Here is a 24,072-nt window from a genome sequence, read left to right on the forward strand (position 1 = left end):
CGCACTGCTGCTTGCATTTATAGTATAGAGTGCTGTGAACGCAATGAAGCAAAATAATTTATAAATAAAACTGGTGCACTTATAATTCGGGCAGACATTTATCTATAGGTTCAAAATGTGTATAAACCAGTTTATCAAACTGTACCCAAATGTGATCTGAGAGGAGTCTAAGGTAGTTGTCGTGTTCACAATAGAGTGAGTTCATAATGGTCCCCGTTTTGAGTAAGAATCCCAATACCAATAATTGAGCACCCGATTGCACAATCTAGGTGCTTTGTTTTGCATTTCAATATTAACATTTGAAAGATCATTTTGCCCAAATAACATACTTCTTTTTTTATTACAGATTTTTGCTATCCAGCTCCTGTCCCACTTGTGTACACAGTATGCATTGCCTAAATCTCTGAGTGTGGCTCGCTTAGCCATTAGTGTGATGGGAACTCTGCTCACAGGTAAAGAAGCTCATTATTTACTGCTATAGATGCATTGTACATATCGTTTGCTATGACCATAAGAACACAGCTGGTTTGCTGTAACCCACCACTTCCCTTTAATACCCACAGAGCAGCATGAAACGTTGCTGCTGCTTCCTGGCACCTAATCACTAGATGTGTTGCAATTCTGTCTCACTCTCCATTGGTCAAACTGCAATCAGACCATGTGATTTACGGTGGAGGCACCAGGATGCAGCAGATTTAATGCTAGTTCTGTATAGAACCAAAAAGATTCTCAGCACAATAACAAGAGACCATTAAGAATGTTAATGGATTTTAAAGCATTGGTTAACACTTGTTTAAAATGCTTACCCCCCCCCAGTTCTTACACAGGACAAGCGCTTCTCTTTCTTCATGCCCACCCTGCCCTGTTTGGTGTCGTTCTGCCAAGCCTTTCCCCCTCTCTACGATGATGTCACAGCCCTGCTGATTCAGGTTGGGCAGGTTTGTGCCTCGGACGTGGCCGCCAAAGCAAGAGATATAGACCCCCTCATCACACGTGAGTGTTGTCTGTCTATAAATATCATTACAATACAGCATCTGAAGGGGACTTCAGATTATGTATTCCTGGAGTCCATGGTATGCTGATGCCTAGTAAGTCATCCACAGATAAGAATCTTAACCTTTCAAGTTTTGCAGCCATTGACTTCGAATTATTACTCGTTGCAGGGTTCCAGCACTTGAAGGAAAAGCCGGATAAAACAGCAAGGATTTCAAAAGCTTCTCTCCAGAGAAGGTTAGCTGGGGAGCAGGCAAGCACAGACCCAGATGTACGACTGTGTTACCGTATTGAAGCCACGTTCATGGAGATTGTTAACATGACAGTTACTGGTGTATAACTTGATAGTGACACACTACTTTTTACCCTGGGACGGCATCCTACAGGCTTAAAATGACCCATTTTCAGCAATGAACTACAGAACTCTTTGTACCGATAACATGCTGCTAGCCAAGCTATTTTGCGGGGAAACACAACTCACACAGTCACCCTGCTTGAAAGCACACTTTAATTTGGTATAATAAGGCACAAGTAGTCCTTCACCCTGCCTTATGAAAAGCTAATGATTTGATTTTCAGAAATACAATTTTATATATCTGGGTGGTATATAAGCTTTTTGTAATAGTGTCATGTTCAAGCAATTCACATTCTTGGGAATTCAATGTTGAATTTCACACAAGGCCAAGAAAAGAGATCTACAGAAGGAAAGAGTAGACAGTCGTTGCATGGATGCCTTTTCACGAAGGAATGTTTTCTAGCAGATTTTATTTCTATTTAAAGTTATTATCAGAGCAGCAGAGGATATACATGTGTTTTGTAAAATTCTTAGTGGACATTTTACCTATTCAGGTTCTGTGCTGTGTTGATAGGTTGTGGAAGGTACTGCAGCTACTGGTCTGTTTTCTGGACCACTCCACACAACGTATAAAGCCATTTGCCACACTTGACTTTTAAAGATAACTTTTGGGGAGTTCTGTAATATTTTCAATGCAAGTATGTTAACTGGGCAGGCAAGCTGGCTGGAAGTGTAGTGTGTGTTGAATAGTCTTGCATTTGCTGTAGAATTTAGCTTTTTTCAACTTTTGTAATAAAGTCTTTGAACAGATCTGGTTTGCTTTTTTTTTTTTTGGAATTAGGGATGGTGCTATACAAATACAGCATTGAATTAAAAATCTTTATTCTAGAACAAGTTGGGCTGGTCTGTAATCTTGAATTACATTAAAATGAAGTGGTTTACTGCAGCCTGCATTGAAAAAGAGATTTAGATATTCATACCTTCTCTACACCTAAAAATGAGAGAGTCCTAAAGCAGTTTGAGTAATGACTCTACTTTTGCCTGTAAACCTAGAAAGCAACAACTTTCACCTTTAATGACACTACCCCTGTACATTTGCAGGAATGAAGTATTTTAAAATATTTAAGCTGTTAGGGGTAAACAGTGCTAGGGATTAGCATTATGATGACAATTATACCTATATTAGAACACAACCTGCCAGCATACATTTGAAAGATGCATGAGAGATGGAAAAAATAAGTGGACCATATTGGATTGGGAACAATCCAGCATCCCAGTAAACCTAAAATCACAATTCCCCTGAATAAAGACCAACACAGATTTTATTTTAAACTGTTTTATTAAAAGGAAAAGATCTACAGGATATCATCCGACAACCGGTGTTTCCTCCATCGAATAATGAAGCAGCATACAATGGCAGTGAACACTGCCACAGCACTGGAGACCAAATAAACAGCTGTAGGGAACGAAAATAAGGAATTCAAATTAGGAAGTATAGTGGCCAAAATGTCCAGCTCAACACTGGGACTTTAAGCAGTGAAGACTTCTACAAAATATACATGGAGATTGATGACACACAGTACCAACTACTGACTACTACATTGCATAGAAAATTTAAAACCATGTACAGAGATACTAAAATCTGATTTTCTGCCAGTTGAACCTTTAATAAAATTAATTTTCGTACGAATATAGTTGTTGGCATCGGAGGCAAATAAAACCGAATACTACTGCATGTTTAAATGCATGTGCTATACCAAGTCTGTGGGGTTGAGAGGAGGACTCATCTGAATTCCAGCTGATCCAAATGGGACCCTTTGAGATTGTACCGGACTGCGTTCTATTCTGCCAAACCTGCAGTCCTTGAGTTCTTCTTTTCCCTTAAATACAAAATGCATAGTAGCAGTGTGCAATAAAACTTTAAAAGACATCCCAGGTCACAATACAACATTATGAATACAAGTATATATAACATCTTTGACTGCTTGTATTCTCACATCTGAAACGCCTTCCTAGCATCCCAGTACCAGAGTACCACATGGGAATTGCAGGGAAACCCACACTGACACAAGTCTGATCTTCAGCAAAATGTCATCTGGATGTCTGCAAGTTATCCTTTCCATTAGGCCAGGTGGCCAACACCCTGGTCCTGGAGAGCCACAATCCAGCAGGTTACATAGATAACCCTTCATCAAATTCTAGAGACTTGGAACAATTTTGACTAGTTAAGCACTCCTGATTTAACTGAACACACAAACTTGCTAAAATTGATCAACAACTTGCATTATTCAGAGGTTGATGACCAAGGGCTACCTATGAAACATGCTGGATTGTGGCTCTCCAGGGCCAGGGTTGGTCACCCCTGCATTAGACATTTCAGTGATGGGATACTCTGCAATTGGAGTTTTGTTTCCCAGCACCACGCGTGCAGCTGTAAGAAACTAGTTGGGTTATTTAAAAGCATGTACTTACTTCTGCTGCATGACACAGGACAATCGTATTCTGTTCCTGCGCATACTGCTGCTTTACAGTGGAAGTAGACCTAGCACGAGAGGTGTGTTAACACATGCTGCATCATATAGCACAGTATAGCAAATAAACAATAAATGCCCATGACTACCTCCAAAATCAGACCAGATACTGTATTACCTTCAAAAATGACTTGGCCAAAAAGGTGCAAGTAAAAATCAGAAAAAGCACCAAGCCAAATCAGGTCTTCCAAAAGTGAAACATTTAAGATAACCTACTGAACCATTCAGAGGTTGTAATGTCTGGCGATCCAAAAAGGCAAACATCTTCATTTGAAATCGTTTGTAATGCGTTGGGAACCGTACATCTGGAGTGGACGAGACAGGCTGGATCTCCGTTACATAGTTGTCTCCAGCAAAAGGACACCTGCAATATAGAAAGTATTTACTGTGGTCAGGTTTTCAGCTGCAACCGGTGCCCAAAGCAGAACAATGCAGCCAGAGCCATTCTGCTGGGCATAACTATTGCTGCAGTAGCTTGCATCCCTCATCACCCATGCTAGATACTTACCCCTTTTCAAGAAGTTTCCAGCGATGGCTCATATCCGGATCTTTATCTGGAGTAGCCCAGCAGTCATCCAGGAGCAACACAAGTTTCGGGTCGACACTGTTCAGAATACGAACTTCAATATAAACCACTTTGCGCAGTAGCCTTATCACAGGGTACTCCGTGTTGGTGTAATAATCTGTATAGGAGACGTCTGGGGAAGCGGAGCAGCTCGGTTTAGTGTCGAGACCCACAGGAATTCTAAATCATTGTTCCAATTCCACAGTACCTGTTGCAGATAGCTGTAATGCACTAATGTATAGGAAGCGTTACCTTTTGCAATCCTCAGCTCCAGCAGAAGTTCACCATCACTTTTTGCTGGGAAAGGTGGAGGGATAGTAAAGACAGCAGCAGCTACATGAGCTTCTGCTTCTTGATTGAAATGACAGCGTGCTGTAAGCCTGAAGAATAAATGAGAGTGCAATTCTGACTTGACATTCAGTACCAGAATCCAGATCGCCATGTTTACAAACATTGTGCAGCCCAATTTGCCAGTGTTCAGAAGATCAAAATGCTGCTGTTATTTATTTCTTAGACGCCCTTACCCAGGGCGACAAGTCTGAATGGTGGGAAAACCAGATGCACCCTACTGTTTGACACCACCCACCGATATACTTTACTACAGATTCAAAAGCACGTCAGGAGGACTAAAGAAACAATACAGCCGAATGCCACGTGCCTACCTGAAGACACTGTCTCTGGATATAATGGCTCGCCCAGCAGTACGACGACCTTTTTCAGCCAGGATGTCAACGGAATATGTCACTTTCCCATCACTAACCTACAAACGTGCAAGAGTACTGCACATTTCAATTCAGTTTTACCAGCAATAAAAACACACAAAACTTTCCAAAGTGTCTGAACTCTACAGGTCGGGACAATGAGCAAGGAAGGCCTGCTCTTACCTTCAGCAGTGGGTGGTTATATTTGTTTGGTAAGCCATACCTATAAAAACCATTTTCAAAACCACTGGAGGTAAATGTCGACTACACTTTTGTTTGTTTTAAAGCTGCAAGGCGCTCACCGTTCTTTGTGCTCCGCAGGAGTTGAGTGGGAACCGGAACTTCACGTAAGCTGCAGTCATCTGGGCTGGCTTACATTCCTGAGCATTGGTGCTGGGCACGTAGACCGAATCCAGGACCAGATGTGGTTTTGTTACATTTGACCAAATGACTATCTGGAAAAAGCCATCCTTGGTGCACAAGTTGCTCCCTTTAAAAAAATAAAATAAAGCCGCCAAGCTGCGCCTCACATATACATATGCAATGTATTAAACAACCCAGAAGGTTCTGTCCACTGGCAATACAAGGGTTCACTCACTGTGAACTCTATAGCAAGAATAAGTAAGGTATGCTCCTGATTAACCCTTTTGGTGCTTAAACAGTAAATAGATTATACAACTCACGATTGTTTGGATTATCGCTGGGATAGGGCTCCACATCATCTGTGATGGTGCACGTCACTGGAACGGTCTCCGTGATCTCTACTCTGTCATCAGCTGTCCTTGCTAGAAGAACTACCTGCAGGGATGCTTGGTTTCCCTAGACACAAGAATACTGCTCAGAACCGCAGCGTGCCAGTTTAAAAGCATGGGCGTGTAAATAAACAGCCTACCTTCCTCTGAACGTAACACCCATCGTACGCGGTTTCAAACAGCCACGACTCATCGAGGCCTTTCTTAATTGAGTATTTGCATCGGGAGGCAATATATTCTGCAAAAACGTTTTGGCCATTCGCATCTACCAAAAAAAAAGTGCATGTCAGTTGAAAGTCTCCATCTATCTGTACACACTTGAGGTTTTGGTAAAATGCTTAAAATTACATGACATTATGTATAAAGCATTCCATTATATGTGCACTACTAAATAACCAATAACTGGAAGAAACACGACGCTGCGATTGCATGTTTGTCTGCAAAGCAACAGGTTTTTTGGAGTAGGGCGCAGCTGTAATCAAATCAACGAAGCCACCCAATGTAACGCTAACTGTCAAGACAACAAAATGTTACCCATGCGAGTCCATTTGCACCTTGCACATTAATATACAGGTAAGAATATTTTATTTTAGCTATGTGCACAGAAATTTTAAGTGTGCTTGGTACTCCATGAAAAACAGCCACCAATGTATGCAAACACGTAACGCAGTATCATGAATGAAGTTAACTGTAGAATGGCCTGCAGGCTCTTAGATATATATGGGTGCAAACGTTTGCTTAAAATTGAGATTTTTTTTTTCATACTCACCAACTACTAGAAACTTTATAGTCATGTCAATAAATTCGTCTTTAGGCACTTTCAGCAGCATACCGGTTCTGGTGCAGCTTACAGTGTCGTCTAGATCAATATACGAAGCTATACGCGAGTCCGGCGAATAACGATTTCTTAAAGCCAGCTGAGAAACGTTGACGGAGAAAAACAGAAAACACAAGAAGAAAATGTTAACGTAACGCAGAACGTTCTCCATGGTTTGCTTGTTTGAAATATATCAGTAAAGGAGGCAGGCCAACCAACAGCCGCTGCTTAAAATGAAGAGTAATCAAACTGCATGGGCTACACCTGACCGTTGCGTTGCATCGGGTTGAGATTTACATACCGTCACCAACAGCAGCTAAATAAATGTTCACACAACAGGCGATAACCTGTATGACTGAATATGCATTTTTACACAGTTATAAAGGAGAAGTTTTGAGGGTTTTTTGGGCATATTTCACATTCACAAAATGATGTGTGTTTAGTTTTGACGGGGTAGTTAAAGTTAGTCGTTTGATATTGGCACATGCATTTAAATACGTTTAGTTATTCGTCTTTCTGTATCTTTTAATAAGAAAAGGGACTCAAATATCAAGCTCGGCAGCTTGCACATCTTTAGAGGAATAAATATACTGTTCATACATACCTTACAGTGTATTGTGCAATGCGGTCACTGAATATTGCGTTGTGGATAGCATCAGTAGAAAATTATTATCAGTTCCCCCTAGTTCCAGGCTTGAGCAACAGTGGCTTATCACGGTTTGAAGACCAGCATTATTTGTGTGTTAGTTGGTTTTTTGGGGTTTTTTTTTTTGCAAGTTTAGTACAGGTAAAGTGTCTCACCGTTTAAACTGCAGTTTACTGAACTGTGGATTTAGTGTGAATGTTTACAACTATATGCAAATGTGAAACCATATTTAACAGCTCCTAACCAATAAAATTCAAAGGTGTGGTCATTTATTTATTATTATTATTTTGCCCGTATGAAATAATCTGGTTCACTTTTATTTTCACTGTCAGTATTTTGGTTACACTTTGTTTGAAATGGGGGACGGGGCTTAATTTAAACATGTCATGCACCCTTAAAATGAACACACGGTTTGCACCTGCTGCTACACCTGCCTGGTTTCACAGACCCGGGTCTGCGCTGAGCTAACCTCGGTCTAAAATTACTGCAAATAGGTGCTTAAAAACCAGGCGCTGTTCAGAGTGTTTTAAATTGTCATGGCAAAGTGCCGGATGTGTTAATTAATCTTGAAAACATGACAGGTTTCCTTAACCACTGTCAAAATTACCACAACTACAAAACAGTCTGGTCAGTCCTGAGGATGGCTGATGTTTTACAATTTTCCGAGCTCTGGAGAAATGTTGTGCCTTGAGTTACTGTATTTCAAGGGGGAGAAAAAAAAAACTGAATATTAATCTCATGAAGACTCGTGGTATTAACCCGTTGACGTTAAACTCGATAAAACTCCCTTCTCTCTCGTTTTCACTGTTTATTATTCGAATACTGTCAGCACAGAGGTTCCATCGCTTTCCAAGGTAATAATATAAGCATCTAAACTGTATTGTGCAATTATTTAATTATATGGAAAATTACCGTATTGCAATTAAGACAGAAATGCCCCACAAATGTGTTTGTGTTTTCCGTATCAGTGAACAAACAGGATACGACACAGGGTTAACACATTTCAATAATATATGTATTTTTAAATCAAACAATTAAATAGATTATAGATGAAATACATGAATACATAGCGTCAGAAAACAGAATGGTACACAGTACCAAAAACCACACACAGTCTGTTATTGTTGCTAGTCCTCAAGGTGTCTCAAAAGAATCAGATATTCACAATTTCCCATTAAACAGTCATCGCTGACATTATTTTGCAGAATGTTGTTCTTTTATTATTAACTGTGATCGTCTGGAAAGAAACTCAACATTTACATATGTGTAGAAAGTATTTCACAAGGATTGACAATAAAACTAAGGAGTGAAGTACAGTTTTGTTTTGTTCCTTATTTATAAGCTGCTTTAGGGCCTGAATTCAAGGGGAGGAGAGAGGCGTCTACAATTGGTCAATGTGTGACTTGCAAATGGGCAGTAGAATCTTAAACAGAGGGCCACGGATGACAGACAGTCCATTTGCACTAAGAACAGCTAACCATTATGTTTCCAGTTATACAGTACATTGCAAGCTGCTTTCAGAACACAAAAAATGGAACAGTTTTCATATCATTAACAAAATATTTGCATGTGCAGATAGAACTGTTCTTGCAAGAAGCTGTTCTAGCTGGACTGCCTGTTTCATCATTTTTTTATTACACTATCCATGAGGTCCTTTTATTTTTTCAAGTGGACTAGCTTGACGGTTCTTCAAGACACTGGTATGCTGAGTAGATATTAATTTTTTCATTTCACATTACCAACTGCAGGTGCAGGCAGCCCCTTTTCAAAGCAGAGTTTACATTGCACTGTGATGCAGCTGTGCTGCCTTCATACGTTTAAAAGCCTTCATTGTGTCAGACTGCAGTACAGTTAAAATTCACACATACATACACACACACAGTGACGCTGAAGGTCATGGAATGCTCTGTTATCTTCATACAAATTAAGGGAGTAACATTCTACAAATAAAGTGTGCAGTTCATCAGCACTGGTTGGTGGGCCAAAATCCTCCATAGGAAACAGGGCACCTCTTCGGCAAGAAGAAAAAAGGGAATCTTTTGGTTCATCCAAAGGTCATAGCTGTAAATAATCAAGCAAACAACAAGTGAAACTATCATCTCTGAACTTGATTTACAGCGGCTGGACAAAAATATCACAAACACCTGTCATAACAGTGTCAACTGGGGGTGCAGGGCCACCGCTGGTGTTTGAACTCTTCTGGAATATTATTAGCGACTATCGCTGGGGGTGGAAGTCTGCAGAGTCATCGCATTTTGAGTTCTCGTGCAGCATTATTATTTTGTGCAGTGTTGGATATGGACCTCTCTCAGATCTACTGTATTTCCCATTGGAACTAAAACTAGATTGCAATAAAGGTGATGCCTATTCTATATAGTAAATAATGCAGGTCATGAGTGTCACTTTGAACAGCTTATAATGTAAATACTGCAAGTCAATACCTTCGTGATCTTGTCACAAGGAGGGTCATATTGCGCCTGGCGCATGACCTCATTTACAATCATCTTGGCTATTTTCCAGGCCATCTCTTCCTGAGCCTAGAGTAAAACCAAAACAAAAAGAGGAAGCACGCAGGTGCCTTTACATTCTGAACAACAATACCAGCATGTCTATTAGGCGTTTTTAAATGAATAAATCTGCGTTACATTTGCTTTTAGAACAACGAATTACAGTTAAATAGTGATCTATGTCATGTTGTTGTTTAGCGCTGGTATAAATGTAGACCTCATCCTCTGTCATGATCTCCTGATCACAGCCTCCTCTTAATGACATACCTCATCTGTGTTTCCTTGCACCCATTTCTTCATGGCTTGGGAAAACATTGAGCCTGCATAAAAGTACAACATGCAGAACGTGTTACTGCTACCTTACTGCATGCAGCCCACTGGCAATCCCCCAAAGTGGTCAAAATGATCAAATATAGAATCTGAGGTGGGTGGCAGTGCAGTCATGGGTTTTAATAGTCTTGTAATAATAATCTTTTTTTAAAAAAATATATTTTAACAACTATCAAAATCATGCTGAATGCTCAAAGAATAATATATCTTCAGTCAGAAACATCTGCTTTAAATACTATCATTCTTATTTACACTTCCAGTTTAGACAAATCGGTCCATCTACTCCTCCCCTCCTGCAGAAAAATAACTTCTCTTGATTTTAAAAGGACTACGAACTGGCACGCATTACATAACGTGTGGTGTACAATACAGAGGCATTTGTTTTCCCCACAGGTTGCTGCTCAGAGGTTGAGTGTTCAAATCAAAACTACAAACTGAATGACCATTTTTTTAATTAATGGAGAAGGTGCTTTCAGAACTTGCCACACACAAGGTATGTTGCCAGCCACTGTTTCAACACAGATCTTTAACAACATTATAAGGTCTAATCTGAAATGTGTAGGTGGATCAAAGACTGCACTGAAATCTGAATGTTCCAGTCTCAGGTCTTGCTCATTAATTAAGACAGCTCCAAGAGGAACTTAATTTCCACTTGTGGACACTAAAACCACTGTGTATTCTGTATCGACGCTTATAAAACAAATAACGGCAGCACATTCCAGAAACACACCTTTAGATTTCTTAACGTCAGGCTCGGGCTCAGCCTCTCTAACAAACTGTCCAAGTTCATTCACTTTCCCAAATGTCATTCTCCTGCAGAATAAAGAGATGCATTACCAGGATGTTTAGACTTCCTCCTGACTGCCAATCAAACATGCACGAACACAGCTACTCTCTGTTCACTTCACATTCGAGGGGAGGAAATCTCTGGGTGCAGCATTCCACTGTCCCAGCTCGTGACCCAAAACAATTAGGAAGGACAGCTATGACGGCACTGAAATTAGTTTTAAAATCAAAGCTACAGTAAAAGTGAAGTCAGGCTTAAATAACTGATGTAAAACTCACACCATGTAATATAGCACATACTTAATAAGAAATGCATTAACCACTTACCCTGCGTATGGACGCTGATATAGAGACTCTGGGTCCAAACTTGCTATGTCCACAGTTATTGCTTCGTCAAAGTTTTTTAGGATTTTAATTGTAGCCTTTTTGTTACTTTGCTATAAAAGAGAGAAAGTTTTATATATTTTTTTTGTCCACTGCAGTATCTTGAAATAAGAGTTTAATAAAGAAAATCAGCTTCTAGGCGATTGACAGGCGAAACCATCTTGCAATAGTGCAAAAAACCACAGATTTCTTAAAGAATATCTAAAAAACCAATCAAGATTGTACACATGGAATTGGACCCAATGGGTCAACAGCAATGGACTTTAGTCTTTAGTTCTGTAAACTGGCTGCAAGCTAGTAACTGGGGATGGTACATTTGGAGATATGCATGGCCACAGAATGCTTAATTCATGTAAAAGGCAACATGAGAAATGTAGTCCACATGGAGTTATCTGGAAGAGATACCTGAGCTGTTCCATCCAAGCTTCCAGCACTGGATTCACTGTCCTGGGGGCTGCCTGAACCATGGCCTTGTAACACAGCATTCCCAGCAAAAAACTCATCCCCTCGAACAGAGTTAATCAAGTCATTCAAATATTTATAATACAGATTGCTGGACAGAAAGACAGGCATGTAGACCTGCAGGGGGAGAAGAACAACAAATCTAGCAGATAGAAAATCATTATCCCCCCACATTCCCAGATGCTTATGTAAAAATGTACTTCGAAATGATTTCTAAAAGGAAATTACGGCTTTCTTTTCTTATCCTGCTTCTGAAAAGGGTTTTAAACTCTTACTTTTTCCATGGTAGTCCATGCCTGGCGTAACGGAGTGGTGAAACAGTCTGGGAGCGGTCCCCCTTCCCTGCAAATATTGGATTCAATTTCTAATCTGACTGTATCGTCAAACCCCAGTGGTTTTGTTGCTTGGAGAGAAAAATACCTGCGAGACAAATGGAATTAAAAGAGGTCACCCCCATTAGAAAGAAAGTAACAAAGTAACAAAATATAAGCCTTAAATACTACTTCAGTTCCAAAACTCATTACATTATAACAAAGATGTCTGATTTTGAATTAAGTTATCTTTTTTTTATATATTCTGCTAAAGTGAGCTACAGCTACCAAAATGAGACAATTTAATTATTAAAAAAAATAATAATAATTGATATTTTATTGATCAGGTAATCAAAGAAACCACATATTGATATCACAAAAATCTACCAGAAGCCATAATAGCAGTACAGTATTTCATGTTAGATTTTGAAATGTTACATCTTTCGTTAAGTATATGGAAAACTACAGAGGTATGCAATTCAATATGTAAATGTAACATTATTCAGCAGGTTTCATTCGACTTTATGAAGCACAATGGGTTCATTCTATAGGGTGATCCAGTTGTGGACACAGCTGTACAGTGCTGACTGCGGAATAAATGAAAAGGTCACCCACTGGTCATAAAGAATCATGGCGTCATTCTGAGCTTCCTGCCCATCATACTGGCCCTTCTTGTCAGCAAGTTGATCCTGGAAGTTGTCTGCAGCTAACCAGAACTGAAGGACATTTACAGCATCTTCCTTTTCCATGAACTGTGTTGCAAGAAAAAAACCAAAGTGTATAAGACTAACCAGGCAATCACTAATGTATTTCCAAGTTTAACACAAATACAAATCGTTAACATTGCATAACCCAGTTGCGTTTTTAGCATTCTGACTGCAACACAGGAGACTTCCACAGGGCAAAATTTGAGCGAAGGCGTCATCAATGGTAACAGTTTGGTTTTCACCCAATATTGTGTTTAGTATCTCCAATAAAAAATAATTTGTGTTAACTGTAGGAGATGACATTCTGCACAAATAATTATGTATTTGATTATATGTTTCTTTACTTCTATGTTAAAGTCTTATTTTCATATTTTGATACAGCTTAAAGCACATGTAACTAGCTAAGCAAGACATTTGCAGTCTCTTCAGTCTCTTGCATCTTGGCGTCTGGGCAGACAGCCAAAGTTAGCAGGTCTCTAATCAAGATGTGTGGAGGAGTGGAGACACAGTGTGAAAACAGAACACCACAAACAAAGGACTAGTCTGAAACAGTTTCTAACAGATTAGGTTAAGACAGTCTGTAAAATGATTAAATGTGACACACTATAGAATGTTATAGTGTTGAAGGTGTGTGATAGCAGGGTGGATCTATACTGATTGGAAGAGAGTATAAGAAATGGGGTGGAAATGCAAGTATATTCATAGTATTTAATGTAATGTTTTTGTTTGAATCATCAGTCAATTGTTTGAGTTGACTCCACAGACATCTGTGTTATGATGCAAACGTATACATTAGGGCATGCTGTGACCTATGCTTAATTGTATCTAATGTTTATACAATTGTATCAACATTATTTTCTTATATATATATATATCATTTGTCAGATTTATTTCCCTACAGAACCTCAACTGAGCCCCAGTTTTACTCCTCGTCTCCGGTTTGAAATCAGATAACTAAGCATTAACATTTTTTTGTAATAATAATCCATACGCAATGCTCTTACCTCAGAGAAGTAGAAGAGAGCAGACTCACAGAAAAGAATATCTGCCAAGTACACAGTTCCACTGGTCAACACTTCAATCTGGTACTTGCAGAAATAGTGACTCCTTAAATACTCAGTAAAGTGCCTGTATAGGGAGAACACACAGAGACCCTGCATCAGAGCTGTAACACCATTTCACTTCATAGTGAATGTGAAGACTGACATCAGTGTTAAACGCAGAGGCTTCCGATGAAGCCATTCATTTCCTTCAAGACAATCGTAAAATCGTTTTAAAGCAAGGTGACCTGGCAGTATCTAAAGTAAGGGAGTCCTTTGCTCTTCCACTCCCATATGAGGACTTCCTACATAGACTGAAAACAGGGGGAAAGTGGAAAAATTCAAAAGGATACCCCATGGCAATTGAGAAATAAACTTTTTACCCAAGAATGAAATAGGTCAGTCATTTCTCAAAAGCAATATATTTGTTCTGGAGTGTTCAATAAGGTCCCAAGACAAGTGGTGGAAAGTAGAACACAAAAAAAAATTAGTACAGACATAGCAACTGGTTTATCCACACGGGGTCAAGTGAAAATTGTTATGTTCTAAGTTTTATCTTCCTATTTGCTTATACTTTTGTATTCATTTCAAACTGACCATTGTCTAGCAAAGGAGTGTGTTTAACCCTAAATACAATTAAAAGCAACTTATGTTACTGTCAATGATGTTATCTGGGAAATAGGTTACTGCTGGGATTGTAATGAGAAGTGTTTAAGCCCTCATAAAACAAACGACCCGGGCCCAGACACTGGCCAGCCTGAGAAACGAAAGAGGTGTGGTAACATCTTTGAAGTGACAAAATAAAATAAAACCTCACTCTTGTTCCATTATGTCGAAGACGACAGATTGTGCTTTAACAAAGCAGTTTGGGTCCACCTGACCATCTTCTCCACAGATTTTAGCTGTTAAAATATATAAAAGACATGACTAGAAGTAAGGAGACAAGAAAACAAATCAGTTGGCTCTTATATACCTGTGGCCTGCTCTAAAACATCAACATAAAGCCACTTAGATGTACAAACTCTTCAGATAATAATGCGCTATACTTTGGCTGAAAGATCAGTTCCAGGTTGTGCTTGCTATGCAGAATCACACTAGTGCATCTGCAACCCTCCTAAGAAAAGTCAGCACGCAAGAGGGTGGGAGCTCTTTGTCTGCTGTAAGCATGTACACAGAAAATACACTCAAGCAAGCACACATTTCAGTCCGAAGGAGGTCACTAGAGCGTACAGAGTCACACAAGTCTGCCTTTGATTACAAAACTTCTTGAAAATACCTGCTGGGTTTCAGTAATCAATAGCCTCTCACCTACTATGTCATTCCTCATAGCCTCCGTGATTGGAATAGGCCTAGCAGCATCTGGAGAGATATATTTGGTAAACATATTCACCGCATCTCGCTCTATACCTAGAGGATGAAAGAAAATCAATATGTTTTGTGAATTATTGTTATTTTTTGAGGACAGGGGACTACTACTGTTCACTGTAGATATGGCTAGCCAAACAAATCAAGACACTTAAAGAATTACTTCTACTGGATTTGTATGCAGGATTTATCACACTCTTTGACTTGTCTAAGCTAAATGGATGGTTGCTGCATGCAGTTGCACTGCAAATGACCTTGTAAACCCAGGCATTTGCTGCTTCAACAAGTAGCCTTGCTGACTAAGATATGTGTTGCACTAAAAGAGCTCCTCTTTACATCAGAGTACAATTGGGGTCTGCAAGTTCTTGCAATGTCTGATCCGATTAGGTGGCAATGAATATATATTTTTTGTATTTGATTTCGGCTTCATCATTTATTTGGCGTCTTAAAGCGTCCAGCGATGAGCTCTCATGTAGGAGTTGGTCTATCGCCTTTAAATGTCCTTGAAATCTAATGGAACGTACTTTTCATTAGTTTTCCTGATAGATCTTTGATTGTCCTGGGGGACTGGAGTCCACTAGATACCACGGCCTTGGAAGAACCTTCTTTTGTGGGCGTTTCGGCCTTTGAAACCCCACGGAGTGCATGTGATTCCTTATTATCCGAGTTTAAAGAATTGTTTGGGGAGCTCCTGTCTGAATGAGTGTCCAGGGGGCTGGCCTGCCTGTGCGTTCTTGCGGGGCTGAATGAATCGCCTGCTTCTGAAGACTGCAGCTGCTCGAGTGCTAAAGCTTCGGAGGGCTCCGTGTTTTCATGCTGCCTCCTCGAGGGGGAAGCAGGCTCTGCTAAGGAGCTGTGCATGACAGTGTTCAGGCTGTGCGCTCGGATACGGGACCAGCTGGTGGAACGGAAACTCTCCGCTTCCAGCCAGAACTTGACCAAGTGTTCCACCCTGCGCGACTCCGTGAACTGGATGAAGTACGGGAGGGCCATGCTGTCCCGCAGAATCTGATCCACCGTCTTCGAAAGCTGAGACTTGGTCTCCTGTGTTTGGTAGTTCAGACACGACCGGCCTGCAACACACAATTGATGTAGAGATAAACAACACACATCTTCGCCTACTGCCTGCTTTCTCAAATGGTACATTTTGGGAAAATGAATATATAAAATGTGGAAGGCATCTGAGTATAAACCTTGGTATAAACCAATTTTTTTTTTTTTTTTTTTTTAATGATGTAAGCTCTGAAAAACGTTTGGTACAGTACTTACAAAATAGGTAATGGCGAGGAAGCGTTTTTGTAGACAAAGGTTAATTGTTTCCATGCCTAACTACCAACAGAACATCAGGCAAGCTGCCACATTCATAGCCTGGGTGCCAGTGTGTTTTCTGAATGATATGCCAATGCACAGCTCAAGACCCTACTCCCCAAGTTCGCATGTCTAAGGTTCACTCTTCCATGGCTGTTTAGCCTTGCATTTGTTTATTTTTGTAAGATCTGCCAGCGCACCACCTGTTGAACAATGGTGCCTGTTCTTTACTGCTAATATGACCAATTGTTACAACCCTGCCTCTCGCGCCTTTCTCAGTAGAATGTCTTTCCTGTTCCTTCATTTTGTTAAATCACAGGAGATCAAAATTTCTGTAAAAAAGACAAACATTTGTTTATGTATTTATTTGGGGGACCACACACGAAGATGCATTCCCAAATGGTAAGGTCAACAGTTTTACAAGAGGAAGTTAAACATAAGGCTAAGAGGTTGCAAGTTAACTGTGCACCACTGACAAAATGCAATTTCCTAGTTTTTGAAGAATTCATTTAGAACAGGAATTTAAGTCTTACCCAAGTCTCCAAAATGAACTGCCTCCATATGACAGGGTTGTTTCTTGAGTATGGCAGTCCGCCCCCTGGCAAAGGAATCCATGTTGGCAGAAATAGCATTGATTGCCACATGGCTGGGGCCTGCTGCTTCCTGTAAGGCATGGTTACGGGTGCCCAGTGATGGTGACTGGACAGACACTGGAGCTGATAAACAAACACATTACCAATAATCACACTATACCTTCATACTCCCAACAGAGGCAAGCACATTCTACAACAGAGCACGTACTGGAAAATTCTGTCATGATTATGAATCAGTACAAATAATTTACAAAATAATGTTCGGTATGGTGTACTTAACAGCACTTCCTGAGTGAGGTGATAAGCATCATTTTGCAGGTTGAGCAAAGCTTTGCAGTTCTCTTGCCCAAACTGACATGACATGTTAAGTCATACATTTTCTTTTTTAAATCGATGACTTATTAATTAATCTGACATGAGAAATATTTCATAATCTTCAGAGTAAATGGATAAATAGTAGCTAGGGTGTTCTGGGGTGCACTCAGTGTTACAGATTGCCTGCCTGGGAATGGTTTTGGGACTTAATCTTTTTCAGGGTCGACTCCACACCATAGGCTTGTGTAGAAAACAAAATACAGAAGTAGAGCAGTTCTCTAAAACTACACTGTCTATGGGAGAGAGAAGCAGGAAAAACAACACAGCTCTGCAACTCACATCAAGTACGTTTTTTTACACAGAAAAGCACAGAAGAGTGTTTCAGTTTCGGTGTGATCGTAGACAAGAATTATAAAAGTGAAAGATAACACTGTAATCTATATCCTGCGTCTAGCACGATAATACAGATAACAGCCCATCAGGTTAAAAAAAGGAAAGATTTCTCTTATAAATCCACTTAAAATTACTGTTACATAAATGAGTAAATCTGCTTTATCAGCAGAAGCTTAATATGACTAACCTGAGCCAGGCGATTTCAAAGTCAACCAAAAAACAAAACCCTCTTAAGTGGTCCTTATCTCTCTACACACACACACTGTGTAACTGTGCAACACTGGTTAATAGTTTCAGAGCAATCCGAGCAAACAGCACCAAGGAGCTACTCTTGCACCTTCACTTTCAAAATAACCTGACAGACAGGTTAGGGAGTGTGACAGGGTAGGGTCATGGCGCAGGCTGGTTACTAGGCAGGAATTACACCCAGAGACAGGAAGCAGCAGTTTTAAAAGCGCTGATTGCTGGCAGCGACAGATTTAAACCCATCCCTACCAACCTTACATTCCCACACATCCTCTATTAACAGCAGCAGGGCTTCTGCCCTGCCATAGGGAGATTCTAGGCTAATGCAAGGGCTCTGGCCTCTGTACAGGCAGGTATGAAAAACAGCTCCATGAGTTTTTGTGTTTAAACAAACAGTCTTTGAATACAATCGAATAGGGGAGTTCTCTTAGTCTGTTAATATACCAAAACAATTTAGTGGAGGATTGCCCATTCACTTTGCAGGAAACTGCATGCAAAAGTCAATGCAACTTCAAAAGAGCGAGCTGAAGTCTAGTGCTTCCAGATTAGCAAGAAAGCTCTCAAAATGACTGTAATGGGTTTGGTCACACAATAGAAGGACAGCAGTCATACATACCACATACAGACAGGTCAGATTTGTTTTATAAGTTTTCTTGTGTTGATTAAGATAAATAAATATAATTCATTTGATAATCATAATTATCTATTACACACCCATAACACTAAAAAATGTAAGCAAGTAAATAAATGAAATCGTTATTTTTGCAAACATACAACAGAATTTCATCCTCAGACTGCGGTACTTTATTAAATCTGCCTCCTGTTTTCTTCTGATATGAAACATGTGTTAAACTCAGCAATCACTCAGAACAGAAAAAAGGTATGAAAATAAATGCAATTACAGTTTAAGCTAAGCATCCCACCGTTCCTCCTTCCAGCAATTTAACCGAGTCCTTATAAAAAAAAAAAAAAGGAAAAAAGCTTTGAAGAATAGCCTGGGACTTCAATTCTGCAGTCTAATAACTGCAGCATGCACTGCATCTGTCTATAAACAATTTCCACCTTTAACTGGTAGCAGTTCAGGAGCCCTTCATTCCTCTACTTTAACAAGCAAATCATTAGCTTACAGGCTTTGGTCAGCCTGTCCAATTTTCTTACTGGATTGAAGGGGCATTTTGCTTCTAGGAAGATTATTGTTTTCTACTATATACTATATGCCCTATCTATCTATCTATCTATCTATCTATCTATCTATCTATATATATATATATATATATATATATATATATATATATATATATATACATATACACACACACACACACACACACACACACACAATAGTATACTATACTATACTATACACCTATCAAACTGACTTGATCATTGAGTGATTTATTAAGATTTATTTATTATATACAAAACCTCCAATGGTTTGATTCAAACACATGCTCCCTTGAGAAAGATATGTACAACATATCGAAACGTTGGGCAGCTGGCTCTTTGGGCTAAAATATATATATAAAATATTGCATCTACACACGCACAGACGTTTGCCCCCTGCGGCAGAAGCACAATGAAAACACAAACCCATCCCTTTTGAATACACAGAGCATGTGACTGCAAACTTGTCATAAGAGGTTTAGAGCTAAACGCTACACACCATTTAAAAGCAGATGGAATTCAGAAGTTTATTACTTTCATCAGCCACTAAGAGATTCTAAACCAAATTATTACAGATACTATTTCCATTCCCAAAAGAAGATATAAACAGGGATGCTTTACAATGTGTTTTTAAAGTGTCATGTAGGGAGTGGGAATAAATGAGTCATTGTAAAAATATGACAATGGGTACAATGTGTGATTCTAACTGTTATTCAGTGACTGGTGAATACATCATCACACCACTGCAAGCAGTGAGGCAAAGCAATGCTACATCCACACATTAACAGGGATGTAAATGTATCTTCCACTGTCTAGCAGTTTGGTCAACTCCAAGTTAACCAAGTGTGACGGATGAAGCTTGTAGTAAAGGCTTAACCCATAATGGGCGTAGTATTTACATTTTACTACCAGAGCTGAAGAGATTGAGAGAAAGGGAGACACCGCGGTGCCATGTTCTTACCCGTGCTGATTCTTACATCTGCCGGCTTCTCTTGTTTCTTGCCTTTTGCTGCAAAATGAGACCACAAATACGAAAACTGTTTAACAACCAGAGATCAATTACTAGGTCAGGGATAACACTGGAAAGACTGCTGCACAAAATAATGGGCCAGGGAGTGTCAGTCTCCAGACAGCACAACATGGAACCTGAGACTGCAGTATCGCTACTTGAACTAATTCATTATGAATTACAATAGGAGCACTACATATGTGTTCCCTATTTTAAAGTTATTACAGATAAATATGTAAGAGGAAAAAAAATACTTTTTAGTTCCCGTTTCTGAAAACTGCAAGTGCTTATCTGGAATCTTACATGAATATTCATGTTTTGATTTGGGAAAGATTTGCAAGTTCATCATCATATTTTCCCAATTTGAATACAGCAAAGTCATTGGTTGGGGAGTACAATAACAAGCTCAATTCAGTTGGGTAGTTGGGTTGGGAATAACCAATGTCCATTCTGCATTCAAAACATTGTTGTTAATGAAATTAGATCAAGAATGGATTGCATGACCTGTGTATCCTCAAGACATTCACCCAGCACAGTAAAGCTTCGTATTTAGCCTGAGCTGTGACTGTAGCAGACAGAAAGCAACAGGAATTAAGTTAAGCCACTCCCAAGACTTGCTGTTCAGCTGTAGTTCTTTTGTAGTGTCCACTTTACTGGACACAGTGCCCGCTGGTGTGCAGCACCTGTAGAACCATTGCTCCCCTTCCTATACCACCTTTGTTGTTTTGTGCACTTTGACATTAGCCCCAATCCTTGTTTTAGGAGCACCTCCAATCACGTATCAAAAATCTAATCTACAGAACCAGGAATCAATATACTCAACTGCAAAATACTGTACACAATATACTTGAAGTCGTTATTTATCCTGGATAATTTGCTTCTGGGTTAGAAGCAATGGACTTCTGCGTTAACACTCTACCTGTTGGTTTAACCGACACAAATTAGCACCAGTATTGGACTACCTTACCCAAAGCAATGAGATTAGTTACAATCGGCATCTGTGAAAACAGCCGTACTGTTTTGCAAAACACTGCCACATGATTACAAAGGAGACTGGAGCACAGTGGCTTCTACAGTAACTAAATGCAAGGGGGGGGCTTTGTTGTTGTACACAGAGAAACTTAAACTGACGGTAATCCTACAGATGCAATACACTTTGTAAAAGACTTGCAGTTTAGTTTACAACAGTTTCAACATTATCCACCATTGTTTTTAACATTTAAAACTGCTACAGAATTCTGCTTGCTCCTGGCATGCTCCAGTTTACTCTGCAGGTTCACGCATGTGTCTGCCCAGGTCATATTGAGAACTAAATGGCAAAGGATCCAAATGCACACATTACAGACAAAAAATCATATTAATATGTTGGTTTTCACATTAAAGTTTAAACAGTTGTATTTGGATTTACCCCTGTTCATATCAATTGAATAGTGTAGTTAAACTAATCACTGCTTTGCAATTACTGAAACAGCAGGACCAGGTCGATTGGGCTCAGGCTGTGACAAAGTGGGCAACTGTTTTCATTAGGAAGGAAGCTTGTGTCCCAACAGATATAATTAACGTTGGGGAATGTAAACCAACAACTGGTGAACAAGGCCTGCTTTCTAAATCGCATAAGTATGCTGCAGTGAACTGAAAAATGCACCAGTGCAAAACTACACATTGTGGGGCAGTGCTGCTGAAGCTGGGTCTGCGGCTGAGCTTGGGTTTGAATGAGCCAAGGCTCTCAGGGCCCCTAGCAGCACTGTTACAAGCAGCTCCAATCTCCAGACTCCACTGCATTCCAGGAATATTATAAACACAGTAACCTTGCTTTGATTAAAAATATACAGAAAACGTCTAAAGAGAAACTACATTGTTTGCATTATGTGTTAAACTTAAAGCTCACAATATATACATCGCGTCTGGAAAATCTGCAGCTATTTTTACTGCAATTTGCAGCAGCGCGTACGGTCCTTAATCATTTTATCAAACGGGTGGCATGCGGTACGCCTACTTCAATACCCTTGCTTGAGAAATCATCGTTTCCTAGGCATGAAGGCTGTGCAATAAGAGAGGCACAAGTCGATCTTAGATTTTTTTTTTTTGTAAGCAGTTCAAGGCCTTTCATTTCACACAGAGCTGTCAAACCTCCCCGCTGTATTCTCTCTCCCGCTATCCTCTGCCATTGGCAGGCTTACCTGTCCTCTTAAAAAATGACATGGTGCTCTTCACATTGGCAATGTACCCTCAGCTTTGTGACTGCATCCCGGGCTCTTCGGAGTCCCCTCATTCATAAATTCGGTATTTCTGCAACGCTGGACTTTATTAATAGGGGTGCATTGAGCTGTCAAAGCCGGGACTTCCTCCTTCCCCCTCCTACAGCAAGAGCAGCCATATTGTCAATATACCGCTCACTTCCGGATTTCTGCAGCATCATGGGTAAAGACCGAAGCCGAAGCTCCTGCTTGTGAATTAATATATAGGGCACAATTAACTTCGGAAATTTGGATTTAAAAAGTCCTTCAAAATGTTTTCGCTCCATAAAAATCAAGTTATGTTGCTGTGCTAATGACATCCCTGACACTGTAATATTTAAAAGCTGCACCCACCTGTTGGTGTAAATCACAGTGGACCAGACAGCTCGGTTGGCAGGTGCTTGCTTACCTGTCAGTTTACCAGCTGGTGCTTACCCAACAGAGGCATTCCCAGCTCAGTTGATCTATAAAACGAATAATATTGTAGTATTGTATGTGTTAAGCGAATGACATCCAAATATGATCTAGCTCAAATCTAGCATTGATTGCAACTCTGTAAAATAACATGCACGGCCCACACTGGGTCCATTTACGTTTTTCAATATTTGTACTCTTCATTTACTGTGCTGTGACATTGTTAAATGCTTTACCATACATTTACTATGGTTTACTACACTTCACTCGGCTTTATTTATGGTAAACCGTATGACACTTTTATGAATGGTTAGGTACAGTATTTGCTAAAGTTGGCTCATGTAGCTAATTGACTTGTACTGCTTTCACTGGCTGCATAATCTGTTCAAGGATGCGGTTATACACCTTACCCACCAGCAGGGGTCAGTGTGCGGTAAATTAACAGTATAAAACGGAGTCGACAATGAAGAGATTATATTATGTTGGTGTGTGTATTGCGTCTCCCTATACATTTCAGTTTTTCATAACATGATTTAAAAGAACCATTACATAAAACCTGCTAGTTTATGATGATAAAGCTCTGGTTTGGGCATGATGTCATTATGGACCAGACATTGAGTCAGCGCGGACTGCACCAGTCGGTGCTTTGAAACAACGTTGCTGTATATTGAAAAAGTACCGTGTTGGGGTTTGATGTGGTGTTATTTGCATGGCTAATGCATTGCATTAAGTCTGAAAGTAATGTTAACCTACAAAAGCACAACTAGTGAAAGCAAAGTGCCTGTGTGTGATTGAGTCTGAGTTCAGAAGACAGTAACCGAGCAAGTGGTTCAAATGCACAGTGTTCGGTTTCTCCAGTTCTAGAGACTTAAATAAATACTCTTCTGGCACTGTGTCAATTATTAGTACCATTACTTAAAAAAAAAAAAAAAAATATATGAATTGCTTCAAATTTTACATTTAAATATCCAATATTATGAAGCACTGTTACAATCGCAAAAATACCTATTTATCAAACATACACAATCCATTAGATTGGTCGAAATGCAAGAATGAAATAAGAAATAGTAGTTGGGTTCTTAGTTTTATATCTTGTTTCTTCTTATTCGTCTTGCTATTCTATTAAACTGTACTACTGAATGTTTATTGTGGCACAAATAACATGCAACGTCTTGAGAATACAATGTATAATGCACACATG

General features: G+C 39.7%; 3 protein-coding genes across 4 annotated transcripts; 1 reads left to right on the forward strand and 2 right to left on the reverse strand.

The window, feature by feature from the left end:
* Nucleotides 1-327: 327 nt before the first annotated feature.
* Nucleotides 328-2,098, forward strand: LOC121305033 (integrator complex subunit 2-like). The gene is made up of 3 exons (XM_041236529.1): nucleotides 328-452; nucleotides 817-993; nucleotides 1,164-2,098. The coding sequence occupies exons 1-3, from the start codon at nucleotides 434-436 to the stop codon at nucleotides 1,331-1,333; spliced, it is 366 nt and encodes a 121-aa protein (XP_041092463.1). The 5' UTR covers nucleotides 328-433; the 3' UTR covers nucleotides 1,334-2,098.
* Nucleotides 2,099-3,974: 1,876 nt separating this feature from the next.
* LOC121305070 (zona pellucida sperm-binding protein 4-like) lies at nucleotides 3,975-6,000 on the reverse strand. Its single transcript, XM_041236597.1, has 7 exons — nucleotides 5,995-6,000; nucleotides 5,769-5,904; nucleotides 5,388-5,575; nucleotides 5,047-5,144; nucleotides 4,637-4,764; nucleotides 4,328-4,517; nucleotides 3,975-4,183 (listed from the first exon to the last, which is right to left on the reverse strand). Exons 1-7 carry the CDS (start codon nucleotides 5,998-6,000, stop codon nucleotides 3,976-3,978), a joined length of 954 nt encoding a protein of 317 aa, XP_041092531.1. The 3' UTR covers nucleotide 3,975.
* Nucleotides 6,001-8,341: 2,341 nt separating this feature from the next.
* On the reverse strand, nucleotides 8,342-22,636 carry akap10 (A kinase (PRKA) anchor protein 10). Of its 2 annotated transcripts, XM_041236625.1 has the most exons (15): nucleotides 22,401-22,636; nucleotides 20,173-20,220; nucleotides 17,034-17,216; nucleotides 15,717-16,265; nucleotides 15,136-15,234; nucleotides 14,645-14,729; nucleotides 13,792-13,915; nucleotides 12,696-12,832; nucleotides 12,045-12,189; nucleotides 11,713-11,886; nucleotides 11,251-11,360; nucleotides 10,868-10,950; nucleotides 10,075-10,127; nucleotides 9,742-9,837; nucleotides 8,342-9,361 (listed from the first exon to the last, which is right to left on the reverse strand). In XM_041236625.1, the coding sequence occupies exons 1-15, from the start codon at nucleotides 22,420-22,422 to the stop codon at nucleotides 9,356-9,358; spliced, it is 1,914 nt and encodes a 637-aa protein (XP_041092559.1). In that variant the 5' UTR covers nucleotides 22,423-22,636; the 3' UTR covers nucleotides 8,342-9,355. The 2 variants fall into 2 exon arrangements, with proteins under 2 accessions (XP_041092559.1, XP_041092560.1); XM_041236626.1 differs by lacking the exons at nucleotides 20,173-20,220; nucleotides 22,401-22,636 and adding an exon at nucleotides 17,989-18,085 and having other exon boundaries at nucleotides 8,343-9,361.
* Between the last annotated feature and the right edge of the window lie 1,436 nt (nucleotides 22,637-24,072).

Source organism: Polyodon spathula, chromosome 41, assembly GCF_017654505.1.
Source record: "Polyodon spathula isolate WHYD16114869_AA chromosome 41, ASM1765450v1, whole genome shotgun sequence".
In the NCBI taxonomy this organism is placed as follows: domain Eukaryota; kingdom Metazoa; phylum Chordata; class Actinopteri; order Acipenseriformes; family Polyodontidae; genus Polyodon; species Polyodon spathula.

What these genes read in the sequence shown, in the direction of transcription:
- akap10 (XM_041236625.1), bottom strand. Translation starts at nt 22,422, where the DNA reads ATGTCATTTTTTAAGAGGACAG. An exon ending in AGATGTAAGAATCAGCACGG is followed by an intron (nt 17,217 to 20,172) that starts GTAAGAACATGG and finishes TTTGTTTATCAG; the next exon opens with CTCCAGTGTCTGTCCAGTCA. An exon ending in TATCAGCGTCCATACGCAGG is followed by an intron (nt 10,951 to 11,250) that starts GTAAGTGGTTAA and finishes TTTATTCTGCAG; the next exon opens with GAGAATGACATTTGGGAAAG.
- LOC121305033 (XM_041236529.1), top strand. An exon ending in TATAGACCCCCTCATCACAC is followed by an intron (nt 994 to 1,163) that starts GTGAGTGTTGTC and finishes TACTCGTTGCAG; the next exon opens with GGTTCCAGCACTTGAAGGAA.
- LOC121305070 (XM_041236597.1), bottom strand. An exon ending in TCCAGAGACAGTGTCTTCAG is followed by an intron (nt 4,765 to 5,046) that starts GTAGGCACGTGG and finishes TTTATTCTTCAG; the next exon opens with GCTTACAGCACGCTGTCATT. An exon ending in TGGAAACTTCTTGAAAAGGG is followed by an intron (nt 4,184 to 4,327) that starts GTAAGTATCTAG and finishes TCTATATTGCAG; the next exon opens with GTGTCCTTTTGCTGGAGACA.